General features: G+C 39.0%; 1 protein-coding gene across 6 annotated transcripts in view; it reads right to left on the reverse strand.

The window, feature by feature from the left end:
• Positions 1-19,895, reverse strand: part of LOC126355145 (cingulin-like) — a 507,535-nt gene that overhangs the window by 352,402 nt on the left and 135,238 nt on the right. For 5 of the 6 annotated variants that reach the window (XM_050005361.1, XM_050005344.1, XM_050005351.1 and 2 more), the window contains one exon: positions 3,964-4,161. In XM_050005361.1, coding sequence (XP_049861318.1) covers positions 3,964-4,161 — 198 coding nt within the window. The remainder of the gene's footprint in view (positions 1-3,963; positions 4,162-19,895) is intronic. The other variant, XM_050005376.1, reaches the window with a different exon arrangement.

The raw sequence follows: 19,895 nt of genomic DNA on the forward strand, positions 1-19,895 counted from the left end.
AAGGTACTGCTCATACGAGTCAACTGCACATGAGCCCACTGGCAAGTGCTTAAGCGAATGTAATGTAAACAGTTGTGATGTCACACTCACAGAAAACCGGTTTAATTTTTACAAAGTTAGAACAGTCTTTGCCCTAAGGCCTTTGACATATTTTTGCTGTTTGCAGATGCTTGTGAATGCAGGGTGTTTTGTAGTTATAAATGGCGAATTTCATTTGCAACTAAAGTTTTCTTTTGTTTTCTTTTTCTCTCGTTTATGTTTTACTGCAGCAGTGCTATTCTCCAGTAGTAGGATACAATAACATTCTTTGCTAGAGTATCAGTTCTTACCAGTCAAAATTACAGAAATCTAACTGAAAACTAAAACAATGAAAAATTCCTGTAATTTACAAAAAAATTTCAGGTTTTTTTCTCAGTTCTCTCCTGGATGAAAAAATTTCTGCTTGTGTCTGTGTATGTGCGGATGGATATGTGTGTGTGTGCGAGTGTACACCTGTCCTTTTTTCCCCCTAAGGGAAGTCTTTTTGCTCCCGGGATTGGAATGACTCCTTACTCTCTCCCTTAAAACCCACACCCTTTCGTCTTTCCTTTTCCTTCTCTGTTTCCTGACGAAGCAGCCGCCGGTTGCGAAAGCTCATAATTCTCTGTGTGTGTTTGTGTGTTTTGTTCATTGTGCCTGTCTGCCGGCGCTTTCCCACTTGGTAAGTCTTGGAATCTTTGTTTTTAATACCTGTATATTACTAAATGATTGCTAAGACTACTCATACTTTCACAATTCTTATTAACAATGTGCAGTTCCATATTTATCAGACTGTGTATAATCATGAAACCATCAACAGTGCACCTTTGTGTATGACATCAAGTACATTTCAATAAGTAGCACATCACCTAAAATAATCAGTCTTAGTAATATAACTGGATGGACCAAGTGGCAACAAGAAAATACACATACAAAGATACTGAAATTTGTAAGCTTTCAGAGCCAGGGGTTTCTTCTCCTGGCAGAAGGGTAGAAGAGGAAAAGGACTGGTGAGGTTTAGAAAGTGGGGAGAGTTCAGAAAAGTTGCCCATAAACCTGGGTTGGGGGCAATTTACTAAACAGGATGAGGAGAAAAATTGTTGGCGACTGCACCAGAAAAGATTTGAAAACTTAAGAGCTGAAAGCAGAACTTAAGCTACTATGCAAGGCAGCGATTATTGACACAACATCAGGCATGACTTAATAAGAGCAAAGAGCGAAATGCTTTGTATGTGGCAGGAGCGGAGGATGGAGAAAAGCGGAAAGGCCAGAAAATAAAAAAAATATAGAAAACTAAAAGGGAGTGGGAAGAAATGTGAGACCAAATAAATTAACATAAATTAAGGCCAGATGAGTGGCAAGGACCTAGGAAGTGTTCTAACACCTCTTCCAGTCTGCAGACTCCTGAGAAACTAGTGTCTGGAGGAAGAATCTAGATGACACCATTTCATCCCACTGCTTGGTGAGGAGACTTTTTATCCATCAAATTACATCATATTAGAAAATAGTATGTACTGGTACACAATATGTAACCCCATTTTACTACATTTTGAGGAAATTCTCCAACTAGTGTGGGGGTATTCTGAATCCAAAAGAGAACCATTAGGATCATTACAAGGAGCAGAGTTACACAGTCAAGTAAACATTTTAAAATGCTACCATTTATATGCAAGTATTATGGGTGCACTAATGTATATTAAAAAAGTAATTGGCAATGACAATAGTATAAGAAATAAATATAATTGAGGTACTAGATTAAAAGTAAACTTGCATGTACTTCCAAGTAACAAGAATTGTGTGAGAAAGGCACCTGTTACATGTGTATAAAACTGTTGAACAGGTTCAGGTGACTTAAAATACATACTAAATACACTCCTGGAAATTGAAATGAGAATACCGTGAATTCATTGTCCCAGGAAGGGGAAACTTTATTGACACATGCCTGGGGTCAGATACATCACATGATCACACTGACAGAACCACAGGCACATAGACACAGGCAACAGAGCATGCACAATGTCGGCACTAGTACAGTGTATATCCACCTTTGGCAGCAATGCAGGCTGCTATTCTCCCATGGAGACGATCGTAGACATGCTGAATGTAGTCCTGTGGAACGGCTTGCCACGCCATTTCCACTTGGCGCCTCAGTTGGACCAGCGTTCGCGCTGGACGTGCAAATCGCGTGAGACGACGCTTCATCCAGTCCCAAACATGCTCAATGGGGGACAGATCCGGAGATCTTGCTGGCCAGGGTAGTTGACTTACACCTTCTAGAGCACGTCGGGTGGCACGGGATACATGCAGACGTGCATTGTCCTGTTGGAACAGCAAGTTCCCTTGCCGGTCTAGGAATGGTAGAACGATGGGTTCGATGACGGTTTGGATGTACCATGCACTATTCAGAGTCCCCTCGACGATCACCAGAGGTGTACGGCCAGTGTAGGAGATCGCTCCCCACACCATGATGCCGGGTGTTGGCCCTGTGTGCCTCGGTCATATGCAGTCCTGATTGTGGCGCTCACCTGCACGGCGCCAAACACGCATACGACCATCACTGGCACCAAGGCAGAAGCGACCCTCATCGCTGAAGACGACACGTCTCCATTCGTCCCTCCATTCATGCCTGTCACGACACCACTGGAGGCGGGCTGCACGATGTTGGGGCGTGAGCGGAAGACGGCCTAATGGTGTGCGGGACCGTAGCCCAGCTTCATGGACATGGTTGCAAATGGTCCTCGCCGATACCCCAGGAGCAACAGTATCCCTAATTTGCTGGGAAGTGGCGGTGCAGTCCCCTATGGCACTGCGTTGGATCCTACGCTCTTGGCGTGCATCCGTGCGTCGCTGCGGTCTGGTCCCAGGTCGACGGGCACGTGCACCTTCCGCCGACCACTGGCGACAACATCGATGTACTGTGGAGACCTCACGCCCCACGTGTTGAGCAATTCGGCGGTACGTCCACCCGGCCTCCTGCATGCCCACTATACGCCCTCGCTCAAAGTCCGTCAACTGCACATACGGTTCACGTCCACGCTGTCGCGGCATGCTACCAGTGTTAAAGACTGCGATGGAGCTCCGTATGCTACGGCAAACTGGCTGTTACTGACGGCGGCGGTGCACAAATGCTGCGCAGCTAGCGCCATTCGACGGCCAACACCGCGGTTCCTGGTGTGTCCGCTGTGCCGTGCGTGTGATCATTGCTTGTACAGCCCTCTCGCAGTGTCCGGAGCAAGTATGGTGGGTCTGACACACCGGTGTCAATGTGTTCTTTTTTCCATTTCCAGGAGTGTATAAACACATTTGAAATAGTTATTGGAGAATATCTACAGTGCTATTGTTTCTGTGCAGTAAGTGACTACATGAATTTCAACATTTGTTATTTTGCAATTGGTGATGTGTAGTTCTGTATATAGTCTTGATTACTTTTCACTGTAAACTATAGATTTAAATCAGGTGCAATATCCTCTTGTACATTGCACTGTATATGACCAATGGACAAAATAAATAAACACATTAATCCCCAATATAATAGTATTGTTCTTCTTTTTTAATTGCTGCTCTTGATGACATGGACTGCATGAACATGCTTCAAGATAAGAGAATAAATAAATAAATATGATATTCACCATAAATATAGTTCCCACTACTTCACCAAGAATTTCTTGTGGGGATTGAGTTTTTGTCAGTTTTTGGGCTTCCCATATTTAATCTTACAAGCATTTCCACACAAGTTATCTAAAACAGAGACTAAAAATTCTGTTTTTCTGGCACCTAGCTGAATTCCTTTGGATTTTACAGCCTACTCTGATACAGGAGAAATGTCATTCTTTGTAAGAGATTTTACATTGTTATGAATCAAATGAACACCACTTAAGAATGTTTCTAAATATAATTGTACATATTAACTCTAGTGCATTATCAAAACTTGAGCTAATTACTTACTTTCTTTCTTCAAATTTTCAATAGCTTTCAGAATATCACTGTCTAATACTTTTAGTTTTTCTTGATCAATACTGCTGATCGTAGAAACAAGATTATTATTTATGTCAACAGCTTTTCGGCAGAAATCAAAAGGTGTGAATGAGACTGACTTAAGCTTTGCTTCCAGTGATGAAAGGCATTTTGATTCCACTCGTGTAACTGAAATCATATTGTTAGTTTCAGTGATTTGCATAACTGAAATTAGTCTACAATAATTTTACAAATTATTTTACTAACATAACTGCTATATTATATTTTACATGATAGTTACCACAGTTAACTATATGTGACACAAAAATGCCAAATTGTGTAAACAATCACAGGAAGCAAATGAAGATGGAAGTTACAACTAATTACTATTTTGAATCTACTAAACAACCACACTTGGTGAAGTGACAGATCAGAGTGCTTGTTTATATAAATACTGTTAACACATTTCGAGATTTTAGTTTCACATTTTCTATATCTTGTAAATACTTCCCTTTTAATTCATTTTTCATTTTACGGAGCAAAAAAAGAAATTACAAGGAACCAAATACAGTGAATAAAGTGAGTGTAAAATAGTCGTCGTTAAATTTTTAGCCAAAATTTGACACTCAGTGCTATAGGACTGGGAGCATTGTCTTAGTGGAGTATATTTTGAGATACTAATAGTTACTTTAGGTTAACAAACACATAATGAATTACATCACTCAAAAAAATTTCACCTTGACAATTGTGTTTTTGCCACATTTTATATCTTTCTTTTTTTATTTTTAATAAAATTACCAGTGAACACTTAGAGCAGAATTGGAGCAAGAGGTTTTATAAACCCCTTATGGCAGTAAAAACTTTTTATGGAACTTTATGTTAGCACATTTGTAAAAACAAGCACTGATGCTCCCCCCCAAGACAACAGTGAGCAGTGGAAGCCTTTACAGGAGAAATTAGTACAGCACTTCCATGCACAGATAAGGTATTCTAATTACTCCTTGGTCTCTACTCCACTTCCATTTACACTGCAGAACAATAAATGATATGAAGCATTTTTTGGTAGTTGATGTCACAGCTGATTTGCGTACAAAATAGTATAGTACATAACACAATTCAGTAGTATCAGAAAAACTTAACAACCATATGAGTATCATGTTTCACTAAATGAAAAAAAGAAAAATGCCTATTTTTTAGGAAAAACCCCTTATAAATTAAATTTAGAGTTATAACAGTAGTCATATTGTCTGTGTAGAGATGCAGCAATTATTGTAAAGTTGTAGCTAATCATGTATTTCAGTTATAAATGTGATTTAATATAGGTGACTACTGGTTTGAGTCGTTATCAACCACCTTCAGATATTTTCAGGTTTTATGTAAATTGAGGCTGGAGTGGGTCAAAAGGAAAGGACAGGGAAGGAACTACTGATAGCAACACCATTAGTACTTTATACAGAATCAGTGGTGAAGAGTGAAAAAGTAGTGAAGAGTGAAAATGTGTGCAGGACCTGGACTCAAACACAAGATCTCCTACTTACTAAGCACTTGTGTTAATCACTGCATGATCCAGATACAGTATTTAGCGCAAATGCATAGACTATCTCAGTATGCTATCAGGCTGACTCACATTCCCATTCAGCACCACCTATCCACAAGTCCCTGTCCATGTCCTCCATGCTCACTAAATTTTGATTCTCAGAAGAGGTCGGGTGTGGATGTGTATCCACATTGGAGGTTGTAGATTCACTGCTCATCAAGGTGAATGAATTATATGAATGAGTCATGTCTGTTCTTTCAGACATGTCCAAAAGAACAGGCACCCTGCATTCACATAATTTTCAGGTTTGATACACTGTGATCCATGACACTGTAATAAGACTGATAAGATCTGAAGATGGCCAATAACTGCTGAAACTAGTAATCACTTGTTTTAAATTACAATTAGGACTGACAAATAACCTTCTCATGAAATTCCAATCGCCAACTTTCTCCTCCAAAAGCAAAACTATTTTGTTGACACAGACCTACATAGGGAGGAATGATCACCATGATAAAATAAGGGAAATCAAAGTTCATATGGAAAGATATAGGTGTTCATTCTTTCCGCGTGCTATACAAGATTGGAATAATAGAGAACTGTGAAGGTGGTTCGATGAACCCTCTGCCAGACACTTAAATGTGATTTGCAGAGTATCCATGTAAATGTAGATGTAGATGTATGTGACATAAAATGTAATCAACAACTCAAATTAAAATTTAAAAAAAATGAAGCAAAAAGGAAACACTAATAACCAAAACTCATATTGTCATAAATTAGTGTCATTCAATGAAATACTTCATGTATACTTTTTTACAGCTACATGGTGTTCTTTAGGGTTGTCGAAGAAAATGTTTCAGTTTCTTATTGTGAAGCCAACTATGGTCTGAACATTTGTAACTGCCAGTTTATCCAACATTTATCAAATTATGTACTACACAATTTCAATATGTGGCTACATGTGTTTTATGCTGTGTTTTTATCTTGGAAGAACTAAAAAGGTTTGGGGTCAGTTTGAACACTAAAGTAGTATAATGTTTGCTGTGTTGTGCAAGTGTACATATTTTTATTTTCCTTGGTTTTAATGAGTAATAATATGCTCTTATGTCACCAATGTGTATTTTACAATATGTTCAGTTTTTCTGTATGATACTTTTTATGGGCTATTTTATGTTTTATATAGCCAGTTTTAGGTGCCTAAAATGAATTTTTTACTATCTACAAATCCATGGTCTAGTAATCAAGTACCTGCTAAAGGGCTTTAGAAAAAAAGCTTTGCTTTTCTTGGTTTTCCAGAGAAAACCTGTGACACTTGTCAGTCAGTAATAACTTATATGCTGGAAAGAACATTCTACGTTATTGGATGTTACGGGACTGCATTTCACTTTCGTCACATGTTTGACAGGAATTCTGCCATCAGGGAATCTGGATTTTCTGTGAAGTCTGTATGCTGATACGTGGAAGTCGTTCACCGCTGTTCTTCTGCAAAACATTTTGCTGCTGTTAACCATATGCCCCAACAGATAACAACAGGTTCAGGTGCCAAGAGGACATCTAGAAGTGTGTCTCTGAATACATGTATCCTTTATGATGGTTTAGCAAAAGTTTTTTTTACCATGGAGATTAATTTATTTACCTTAGGAAATTCTAACCTTACTTGCTCTGTTACACAAGTTATATGCAGCAGCAAGGGTAGAAGACTCGAGGCAGTTGAAGCACTGCAACCATGTATACAATGGCATCTGAGGCAATGAGAACCACCTAGTTTTCATCCTCACCATTTGTATTTAGCACCTTCAGCCCATTGTTGTCAAAATGGGCAGTTATTTGCTGGTTAGCCTTTGTAAGATGTCTTGAACAATTCAGATAAGCTCAGGACGGTGCATGTGTCCAAATCACCAACAATCAGATTTCCAATGTATCTGCCAAGACTGTCAGTAATTTTAGCTACAGAAATACATATGCAAGACCCTAGGATACCTTCATTGGTTCTGTGCAGTATGCCATTGTTCACTGAGTCCGCATAAGTTATACACAACTTTGACTCTGTAGGAACAGACTGATGGCAGTACTTCTCAATAAAAACATTTGTAAATAGGATTTTCTAGTTTTCGAAAAGGGATGTTTACTGGCACAATAGCAAGACAAGTAACTGCAGAATTGTTTGTTTCAAAATGATTCAAATGGCTCTGAGCACTATGGGACTTAACTGCTGAGGTCATCAGTACCCTAGAATTAGAACTGCTTAAACCTAACTAACCTAAGGACATAACACATCCATGCCCGAGGCAGTATTCAAAACTGTGACCGTAGCCAGAATTGGTTGCTTTTGGTGGTTTTGCCAGATGTCTTTGTTAAAAATATTTCCTTCAGTTTTGATTTTTGTTCAACGGTTGTCTTATATGTCCACAGCTCATAGTCTCACGGTAACATTTTCACTTCCCGAGCACGGGGTCGTGGGTTTGATTCCTGGTGGGGTCAGGGATTTTCATCTGCCTCAAGATGACTGGGTGTTGTTGTGTCATATTCATCATCATCATTCGTCCCCATTATGATCGGAGGAAGGCAACAGCAAACAACCTGCACTAGGACCTTGCCTAGTACGGCAGTGCACATCTTCCACATCGTTGTCCTAAGCTCTGTCTTGAAGCAAGGGACTTCATTTTCATTTCCAGTTGTTTTATATAATGCTCCATTTAAATGCCGAGTTAAGTGGAACTTTTATTACTCAAAAATCTAGTACAAGAAAAAAACAAGATGCTATATAGAAGTGATTGTCTGTAGAGCATAAATCACTTTTAAAAAATGACTTTTATGACGCTACAAACAACAACCTTAACTGATGTAGTCTTATCCACAGAACCATAAGCAAATTGTCAGCAAAGAAATGTCCAGTACAGTACAAACTAAGCAGGTATATGTGCTGGGCCTTCTTCTGATCCTGGTAATAATTAACAGCCAGATCCAGTACAACTATATCCATATGACACATCTGAGTAGTAATTTATCTCAGTAGTCTCAAAAGTTGTCAGAAATAAAATCATTCAAGCATATATTTGGTTGAGAGATAATGGATTCCTATTGAATGAAAATGATGAAAATGGTACAAGTAGCCATGAGGTAGTTGTGGCAAAAATGGTTACTGAAGTACAAAGAGGAACTAAAACCAGTAGAAAGTTTAATATTTTCAGCAAACTAGATAAGTAGGTAGTAATGTCATACCTCATTGAGGAACTTGAAATATTTAGCTTTAGTTGATCATCCAGTGGACATACATGTACGAAGTAGAACATTTCATGGTTTACAGTCACTGCAGAGAAACTTCCACAGAATCATAGACTATGGGATAAAGGTGTAAAACAAATTATATGACCATAGAGATGCTGAACAGATAATTTTTTGCTGTCAAGTGGGCAGTGCCTGAAGCCTTCAATGACTACTGCAGCAGAATATTATCAGAAGATCACTCACAAAACTCTGATACTTCTTGTCACATGCAGTAGTTGTTAACAGCACAAATGTTATTGGGTAGACACTCACAGATAATACAGAAACTGAAATTTAGGGTATCAAAGAAAAATCAGAAATGCTGAAATTTAATTTCAAATGTTTCTTTACAAAGGAAAATCTAGGAGTATTGCCCCAGTTTAATTCTTGTACCACTGCAAAGGTAAATGAAATAATTATTAGTGTCAGCAGTATCGAGCTTGTGCTCCTTTTCTAATGACCATATGGTCAATGCCTTGTTAAATTGTTAATCTTTCTTCCTTTTTTAAAACTGTGTAGCAGTGCTAATGATGGCTTAGACAGACTTTCCTTTTTAGCATTAGATAGCAGTCAGCTGATTAATGAGAAGGTCTCTGCTTGTGAGTGAATACTGTAGAAATATTATTTTCTGTAACTTTGTTGACATTTCTAGACTTTGTCTTCTTGATCTTCTTTGATACAAAACATGTTTTGCTGCTTGTCTCACATGATTAAAGGTAAAATATATAGTATACTAAAAGCCTTACTGTAACTGCTAAAACTGAACAAAGCTCCACAGTCCAATTAAATCCCTATCAAATTCTATACCAAATTACGACTATTATGGCTACATTAGCTACCCTTTCAACCATAATACTATATAGAAACCAGAACCTCAAACCAGAAACTGTGGATAGTAGATGGAATAAAGGACATGTCACACTTGTCTCCATGAAAGGCAGTAGAAGCAATCGACAAAACTACCATCTAATATCCTTGTCATTCTCCTGCTGTAGAATCTTAGAAGATATTACAAGCTCATACATAATGAGATTCCTCACACGGAACAACTCCCTCTATACCAACCCACATCGGTCTGCAAGACCTAACTTGTTCTTTTCTCACAAGACTTCCTGAAAGCTATGAGACTCAGCAGAGTATTTCCTGACTTCTGAAAAGCATTTGACTCAATACTGTAGCATAGTTTTGCTAATTATTAAAAGTATGATCATATGGGATATCAAGCAAAATTTGCGACGATATTAAGTACTTCTTGGTAGGGAGGATGTAGTATGTTGCGTCAGATATAAAGGTGACAGACAAAGAAGTAACTTCACATGTACTTGACAGAGTTGTTTTGTGACCCTTGTTGTTCAATGTGCATAATAATGGCCTCACAGACAATGTAACAGAAACCTCAGCCAGATCAGAGATTATGCAGTAATCTATAATGTTTGCCTTAAATTTTCAGAAAGGTAATATTGTGGACTTCAGTAAATGAGAACCCACAGTATTCTGTGTCTACAATAGCAATGAATTGCAGTTCAAATCACCCAGTTCACACATATACCTGAGTGTAAAAAATTGAACATGTGAAAAGGAGAAGCACACAGGCTCAGTCACGAGTAAAGCAGGTGGCACAATTCAGAATGTAGGTACCGGCAGGGAGTTAGAACAAAATAGAATAGAATCTTTATTGTCATGTGACAGGTTATACAGAATCATTTGATTTAAACATTGGTGATTCATCAATGAATAATTTTATGCCTACATGGGTATTCATAAAAAAATATACATGAAAAGAAAGCATATGCATGCACCTAGAAGCACATTACAATATGAAAAGATAAATACAAGTTACATTTCTTCTTGTTTCTTAAAATGCTCCACAATAGTTTAAAATGATTCATTTTAACTATTTTTCTTGTTTGTTTTTGTTGTTTATAAATATGGACATATACAAAAAGAAGACATCCTCCATAAAAAGTGAACATGTCTATACTGAGAGATACTTAGATATTTTTATCTATTTATTTATAAAAATATCTATTTATTTATTTATTTATAAAATCATCCACACTGTAGTAACATTTATTTTTAAATAGTTTTCAGTATTTCCTCCTGTGTGTTCTAGCTTGCAGTCCTTGAACTTTTATTGTAAAGCTTCAAAGCCATCTAAATGGAGTACTTTCAAATAGTGTTAGTATGTGGCAAGGTAACATGTAATCTCATTTATGCTTTGTTTCATAAGACTATGAAAATGAATTTCCTTCAAAATAATGTGGGTTTTGTAGCTCAAAGAGAAGTGTTTCACACATAAACATAGAAAGAATTGCCTGTAAGTTGAGGCTTGCATAATGGTTTGCATTATCGTGTTGTTTGTTCCAGTCATATCTGTCTTCTGTAATCTGAACACTCTGAGGGGGTTTGCATTTTCAACACCCCCAAAAATTATGCTGTGTCTTAGAAGTGATAATAACAGGTAAGTAACCAAAACTATTAAACCACTTTAGTAAGCAATCCGCATGATCAGTCCACGGCAAGTTTTTGTTTATAATCACTCCCAGAAATTTAACAGATTCTGCAGTGATCAGTTCACTTTTCATACCTGAACTGTGTTATATATTTGACAGTTGTTTGGTCCTGAAGTGTACAATGCTAGGAAACTTCAATCTGTCTGCAAAGGAGACTGCTTACAAATCACTCATGTGACTCATCCTAGGATATTACTCAAATACACACATCAAAAAAAGTTTTGATGTCCTCAGTTCTGAGAGTTCTGGAACCTGTACAGAAAATTGGAATAGAAATCAACAAAAACATCATTTCTGCCTTTTTATTGCTCATGAAAACCACACATTGCATGTTGTACCACCGTACAGTAAGGCCTTCAGAGGTGGTGGCTGTACACACTGGCACTTCTAATACCCATTAGCACATATTCTTGTATTGATGCATGTCTGTATTCGTCGTGGCATAGTATCCACAAGTTCATCAAGGCACAGTTGGTCCAAATCATCCCCAGTAGTGATTCGGCGTAGATCCCTCAGAGTGGTTAGTGGGTCATGTCATCCATAAACAGCCCTTTTCAATCCATCCCAGGCATGTTCAATAGGGTTCATATCTGAAGAACATGCTGGCCACTCTAGTCAAGCAATGTCATTATCCTGAAGGAAGTCATTCACAAGGTGTGCATGACAGGGGAGCGAATTGTCATGCATAAAGGTGAATGCCTCACCAGTATGCTGCTGATTTGGTTGCACTATCAGTCGGAGGATGGCATTCACATATTGTACAGCCATTATGGTGCCTTCCATGACCACCAGCGGTGTATGTTGGCCCCACATAGTGCCACCCCAAATCAGCAGGGAACCTCCACCATGCTGTACTCGCTGGGCAGTGTGTCTAAGGCGTTCACACTGACCGGGTTGCCTCCAAACACGTCTCCGACAAAATTGTCTGGTTGAAGGCATATGCGACACTCATTGGTGAAGAGAACATGATGCCAATCCTGACTGGTCCATTCGACATGCTGTTGGGCCCATCTGTACCATGCTGCATGGTGTCATGGTTGCAAAGATGGACCTCACCATGGATGCCGGGAGAGAAGTTGCGCATCATGCAGCCTATTACGCACAGTTTGGGTCGTAAGATGATGTCCTGTGGCTGTACAAAAAGCATTATTCAACATATTGGTATTGCTGTCAGGGTTCCTCTGCACCATAATCCATATGTAGTGGTCATTCACTGTAGTAGTAGACCTTTGGCGGCCTGAGCGAGGCAAGTCATCGACAGTTCCTGTCACTTTGTATCTCTATGTCCGAACAAAACCGAGATGCCTGGACACTTCCCTCATTGAAGAGCCCTTCCTGGCACAAAGTAACAATGTGGATGCAATAGAACTGCAGTATTGACTGTCTAGGGATGGTTGAACTACAGACAACACAAGCCGTGTATCTCCTTCTGGTGGAATGACTGGAACTGATCAGCTGTCGGACTCCATCTGTCTAATAGGTTCTGCTCATGCATGGTTGTTTACATGTTTGGGTGACTTTAGTGACATGTCTAAACAGTCAAAGGGATTGTGTCTTTGATACAATATCCACAGTCAATGTCCATCTTCAGGCATTCTGGAAACTGGGGTGATGCAAAACTTTTTGGATGTGTTTATGTGGGACCTATGCCAACTATGTCTAAGAAAGGATGCTGAATGTATACAAATAAACACAGCAAGAATGATATCATGTTTGTCTGATCCATGGCAGAGCATCAGAGGTGTTATAGTGGCAGATGTTTCGAGATAGACACAAACTATATGTCGCAGACAATGTCTGTCCTGTCCATCCAGCATAACGTAGGTGCACAGGTGTGTGTGTGTCTGTGTGTGTGTGTGTGTGTGTGTGTGTGTGTGTGTGTGTGTGTGTGTGTGTGTGTGTGTGTGTGTGTACTGTTGCTCATCAAAGGATTTTACTTGAACAAAAAACAAAGATTCCAAGACTTACCAAGCGGGAAAGCGCCGGCAGACAGGCACATGAACAAAACACACACACAGAGTTACTAGCTTTCGCAACGGGAGAGGGTAAGGAGTCATTCCAATCCCGGGAGCAGAAAGACTTCCCTTAGGGAAAAAAAGGACAGGTGTACACTCGCACACACACACACACACATATATCCATCCGCACATACACAGACACAAGCAGACATGTCCTTTGCACCATAATCCATATGTAGTGGTCATTCACTGTAGTAGTAGACCTTGGGCGGCCTGAGCGAGGCAAGTCATCGACAGTTCCTGTCACTTTGTATCTCTATGTCCGAACAAAACCGAGATGCCTGGACACTTCCCATATACAAACAGTCAGGTAAAATATTTCATAAAAGCAAAGAAAGCCTTATGCACAGGTGCAAACCACATAACATAGCAACAATTGATCTTTGACTTTTTATCTTACTGTATTTTTGCCTTGAATCATCTGAGACAAATAGCTAAATACATTTTATGCCAAAGAAGATTGAGAAAACAAATAAACTGCTCAGCACTGAACAAGTATTAGTTATCATCCAGAATGAAATTTTCACTCTGCAATGGAGTGTGCACTGGTATGAAACTTCCTGGTAGATTAAAGCCATGTGCCAGACTGAGACTAGAACTAAAGACCTTTGCCTTTCATGGGCAAGTACTCTACCACTTGCCCCCAAAAGGCAAAGGTCCCGAGTTTGAGTCTTGGTCCAGCACACAGTTTCAACCTGCCAGGAAGTTTCAATTAGTTATCATGTTTTTCATCTGTTACGAAGTTTTCCATGCCTGACAAGAATGAAACAAAGTATAAAAACAACATCTTGTTTGGTTACATAGTTTTATCAAAGGAAAACTGTGAGATTTTACAAGATTTTCCCATATTTAATTGATAATCAAGTGGTGAGAAAAAGTAATAAAACTAACCCAATGAAGAAGATTAATTTCAGTGGTACTTCAGTTTTTTTTATGAATATCCTCAGATAATATGGATCGAGTTACCTGTAAAAAAAAAAGCAAATTTATAAATTTCAAATAACTTCCGGAAATTCAGCCAGGTAACACTTTCAGCGACCGCCGATATTTCGGCAGGAGAACACCCCGCCACTTGCAAGGCAAACTGCAATGGACAGGCGGCGTACATGCAAATTTAAAACCTCAGTTCTGGGACTGAAGCAGGAAAAATAACACACACACTGAACAATAGTGCCACCAAAGATGACCAAAGTCAGAGCTATCAATAGTGAGACGATGAATTCACAGGTGAGGTAGCATTGACTCCGTCCCTCTGTTTTTTGACAAGGGAGAGAGCCGGATTCAGAGTTTAAACGGAAACCTCCATCCCTGCTCGCTAATTTAATCTCAACTGCCTCCCTAATAACACTGTCCCAATAGCTGGACGTGCATGCCAATATCTCGATGTTATTATATAACATAGGGATGACCAGTATCCAAGCAATGTTCGGCAATAGCAGATCTATTTGACTGCTGTAATCATGTGTGCCATTTATGCTCAGTACATCGGTCCTCCATGGTGCTGATAGTTTGACCAAGAATTCCATGCTGCAGCGACAAGGGATACGATATACACCCGCCTTACGCAGTCCAAGATCATCCTTAACGGAACTCAAAAGTGCTCTAATTTTAGATGGAGGTCAGAAAACACATTCCACATCATATTTCCGTAAAATATGACTGATCTTGTTGGACATGTTTCCTGCATAAGGCAAAAAGGCAGTAGACTTAGGTGTTGACTCAGAATTATCATCAATCACCCGATGGACAGTTGGTCAATAGCGCAATGCATGTTCAATCTGTCTATCACTATAACCATTTTGACGAAATGTAACTTCAAGATGGGACAGCTCAGCTGACAAAGTCTCAGTTTCAAAAATGACATGTGGCCTGTGTACCAAGGTACGAAGTACCCCTTCATGCTGAGCTGGATGGTGGCAACTATTAGCCTGTAAGTACAAGTCAGTGTAAGTATGTTTCCTGTAGACTGCATGTCCCAATGATCCATCATCCTTCCTCCTAACCAACACTTCAAGAAAGCGAAGGCAACCATCCTCTTCCACCTCCATCATAATATGAATGTTCGGGAGGATCGAGTTCAGATGTTCTAGAAAGACATTCAAATTCTCCCTACCACGAAGCCAAACAATGAAGGTATCGTCAACATATCTAAAGAAACAGGTGGGTTTCAAAGGCGCCGACTCCAATGCACATTCCTCGAAGTCTTCCATAAACAAATTTGTTATCACAGGAGACAACGGACTACCCATCGCAACTCCATCTGTCTGCTCGTAATACTGGTCATTAGATAAAATGTAAGGGGATGTCAACACATGCCAAAATAGATTAGTTAATTCAGCACCAAACCTGGCCTCAATTAACTGCAACAAATCAGACAGAGGAACACGAGTGACGAGAGAGACCACATCGAAACTCACTAAAATATCAGAGTCATTCAACCTCAGTCCATCCAAACAACGTAAAAAATCAGCTGAGTTCCTGATATGATGCTCACACCAACCTACTTGTGGACTCAACAGAGAAGCAAGATGCTTGGCTACACGATATGTCGGAGAGCCGATTTTACTCATTGTAGGACGGAAAGGAACCCCTTCTTTGTGAACCTTCGGAAGGCCATATAACCCAGGGGGAACAGCACTATAGGTGTTAAGGCTCTTGATAGTGTCCTGCAACAAACCACTTTTCTTCAGGAGGCTTTTGGTCTTTCTCTCAGCACTTTTTGTGGGGTCAGCATCGATTCAGCGATACACTGAATCAGATAGTAAATGTTGCATTACATATCCAAAACACTCAATTCAGCATGTTTTGCACTGAGAATAATTTCTAGAGTTTGCAGTGCAGAATGTACAAGATAGTGTATATGGCTTATTTCGATTCAATTATATCCTATGGAATAACATTCTGGGGTGCAACTAAATGTTGGTTGAGAGAGGTTTTTAAATTACAGAAAAAGAGCCATTAGAATTATTACTCAGAGCTCCCCACAAACACACTACAAGCCCTTGTTCATGCAGCTAAACATACTTACAGTGCCATCTTTGTACATATTAAAAAGCGTACTGCATACAAGAACACACTTGAGTTGTTTATGTGTATATTCAGATATTCATGACTACAATACACATGTCTGTAAGAATCTGCATGTAGGAAGAACAAGAAAAACAAAAACTCAAAAACATGTGAGCCACTATGGAATACAGATTTATAATGCCCTGCCACTCTGCATCAGGAAAACAGAAGATGAAGGAAAATTTAAGTCAGAATTAAAAAAGTTTATGATAAATAAATGTTTTTATAGCATAGAGGAATATTTTGAATCCTTAAATCACTAACTCATAGTTGTATTGTTAATATCATGTTCTCATTGTCAGTTCTATGTCTCATTTATACTCTTTTTAACTCTAAAATTATGTGTAATATCTGTTTTCCAAAATGTACTAAATATATATAAATCCATCACATACGGCACATGTTAAAGGAGCATGTAAAGGAACAACACATGAATTCAATGTTTTAATTTTCAACATAATGTTAATTTTGTATCTTTGGTAGAAATTTGTAATATTCAGCTGTGCATATTCTGGACAGTATTATGACAATTCCTACATCATGTAAATGATGAAAAGGATGATAATAAATGAAATGAATGAAAATGAAATGAAATAATACTATTACAATGCACTTATAGTATAATTCAATGGGCAAAGTTCTCAAAAGGTAAGTTTTACCAGCAACAAATGCAGTGAGTTGTAGAAACTATCCCGCCAACAGGAGAGTTAACATGTGAACTCACTAGCATGAGCTTTGTCAGGACAAGTTTAATTTTTGTATTTGTGGACCGTGAAAGACACAAGAACAATGTTCCATATGAGTGAGAAATAATTTGTTGTAAACTTCACTGTAAATATTGTGCTTATGAATGAATAGTATTCTGGCTTACTGACAGGTAGTCAAGCATTTAATTACTCTGTCTAGTGGTAAATTTTAAGAGAATGATGCAGGAACACATCCCATTTAGCAGAGAAAGGAATGTATAAATAATAAATACAATGGTAGGTATGAACATACATGCAGTAGCAAGACAGGTATGAGGACCCTTTACTGTGACTGTAAAAGTAACATTAATTGTAACATAAGAGCTGAAAATGTATATTTTGTGCCCTAATATGTTCAGTGAATCATGTAAGCATTTGAAGAATCAAGCTACATATCTGTTTACAATGTATGTTTTTGTTAATTAACATAAAAGCATTTAACAATATAGACCAAAGTTAATCCTTTGCCCCTCTAAAATCAGGATGTAACCATGTACATTTTACATGAATTTAATACAGAACCCAGAACAGATAGTAAAATGCTTGAATAAAATACAGATTTTGAATTGTTCACATCTATATTAAGTGGAGTACTGTGTGCTGCTCGTCCATGAAGACAGTGAGGAAAAGACAGATTGCTACTTAACATAAAGAAGATATGTTAAGTTGCAGATGGGCACAATTATAAAAGACACTTACATAAAGCTTTTGGCCACAACCTCCATCAGCAGAAAAGAAGCACACAAAGTTCATACACACAAGCAAGTACACCTCATGCACACGAGTTCCAGCTCCAACATGTCAGTCCGGAATGCTACTATTACATGGGATGCAACCAGCAGTCTCGAGGGCACAGGGAAAGGAAAGGGATAGTAGTGTATGGGAAAGGAGAGAGATGAACACTGTCTGGTGAAGTGAGCAGGGACTGTAATGCCAACAAGTGCAACATCAGAAGGTTGTGGGGCAGGAAGGTGGGGAAAACAGAAGCAAAGAAGGAGATGAATGGAGAAAGATGGGCAGGTGTGTTGGCAGATGACGGCAAATAAACAGTGTGGGAGACAAGAATGGGGAGATGACAGGAGAGAGAGGGTGGAAACTGCTGGGTGGAGGATGGGGTGGACACTATGTTACCGTAGGTTGAGGCTGGGATAATTATAGGAGTGGAGCACTAAGGATAACTCCCATCTGCACAATTCAGGGAAGCTGGTGGTGCAGGGAAGGACCCAAATGGCTCGGGTAGTGAAGTGGCCATTGAAATCAAATGTGTTATGTTGAGATGCATGTTGTGCCACAGGGTGGTCTACTTTGCTCTTACCACATTTTGGCAGTGGCCATTCATCCTGGTGGACAGTCATTGGTAGTCATACCAAAATAAAAAGCTGTGCAATGATTTCAGAGAGCTGGTAAATGGCATGGCTGCTTTCACAGGTGGTCTGGCCCCTGATGGGGATCCCCTTTCTTGTCTCTCACGCTGTTTGTTTGCTGCCCTCTGACAATGCATTTACACGCCTTTCCCCATTTCTCTCCCTTTTTTGCTCCTTTTTTCCCACCAACCCCCTGACACAGCACTTGTTGGCATTCTAGTCCCTGCACACTCCACCAAACAGTGTTCGTCTGTCTCTCCCCACCCATACACTACTATCCCTTTCCCTTCCCTGTACCCACCAGACTGCTGCTTTCATTCTATGTGCTGGATGCATTCTGGTCTGAGATATGAAATTGGCAGTTATGTGTGCATCAGGTGTGCTTGCTTGTGTATGTGAATGGTGTATGTTAGTCTTTTTCTGATGGAGGCTGAAGTCAAAATCTTTATGTTGTGCCTGTCTGCAACTTAACATTTCTTTTTATGGTAAGCCAATATAATTGTAGGATATTCACACATTTCTTTTTAAGGGTGTGAAAGAAATATGCATTACTAAGACTTGCCATACAGGAATATAAGATTAATTATATAAACATTTATAGTTATGGTACTGATGGCTGGGAGTCCCCCCTGGGGAAGTTTGGCTGCTGAATTGCAAGTACTTTCAGGTGACACCACATTTGGTGACTAGCATGTTGATGATGATGACAACACAACACTCAGCTCTTGAGCTAAGAAAATCTCTGAACCAGCTGAGAATTGAACCAGAGCTCATTGGATGGCAGTCAGACTTGCTGACCTCTCAACTAACAAGGTGGACTATAATTGTAAGAATGATCCACCACTGTTAATACTGTAAAATGACAATTGCAACAATGGATGTATATTTGAACATATATGAAAGGTATTGAAGTTGGAGAGGTACAAACAGTACCACCAATGTGAGTTGAAAATAATGTTGTGAGACAACACAATGCAAATACAATGTCACCTCATACTTGGAGTCACCCATCTATTTAAAAATGTACATATTACAAGTAGTAAGTAGTGTTAAGTTACACTACACTATCCATTTTAATGTCTGTTTCCATGACACATTTCCACTGTAGTGTGGTTATATATTTTCTATTTGAAGAGTATATGTTTTATGTTGAGTCTTGTCTTGATTTCTGCAACTAAAAGATCAGTTCTAAGTAGATACAGCAGTAAACTTTTCTTTAGACACTGATGAATCTGATTGCAGGTGTGTGGATTATAGGTTTTTGGTTTAGATTTAATAGGTCATGTGAAAAGCTCAAAATTCATAACAAAAGAGAACTGTATGATGTGATTACTACATAGAAAAATTTTCATTGTAACACAAACGTAAGAAATTCAACTTTGATGTTCCTTTATATGTAAAGAGTAATT

Source organism: Schistocerca gregaria, chromosome 1 (assembly GCF_023897955.1).
Source record: "Schistocerca gregaria isolate iqSchGreg1 chromosome 1, iqSchGreg1.2, whole genome shotgun sequence".
NCBI classification, from domain to species: Eukaryota; Metazoa; Arthropoda; class Insecta; order Orthoptera; family Acrididae; genus Schistocerca; species Schistocerca gregaria.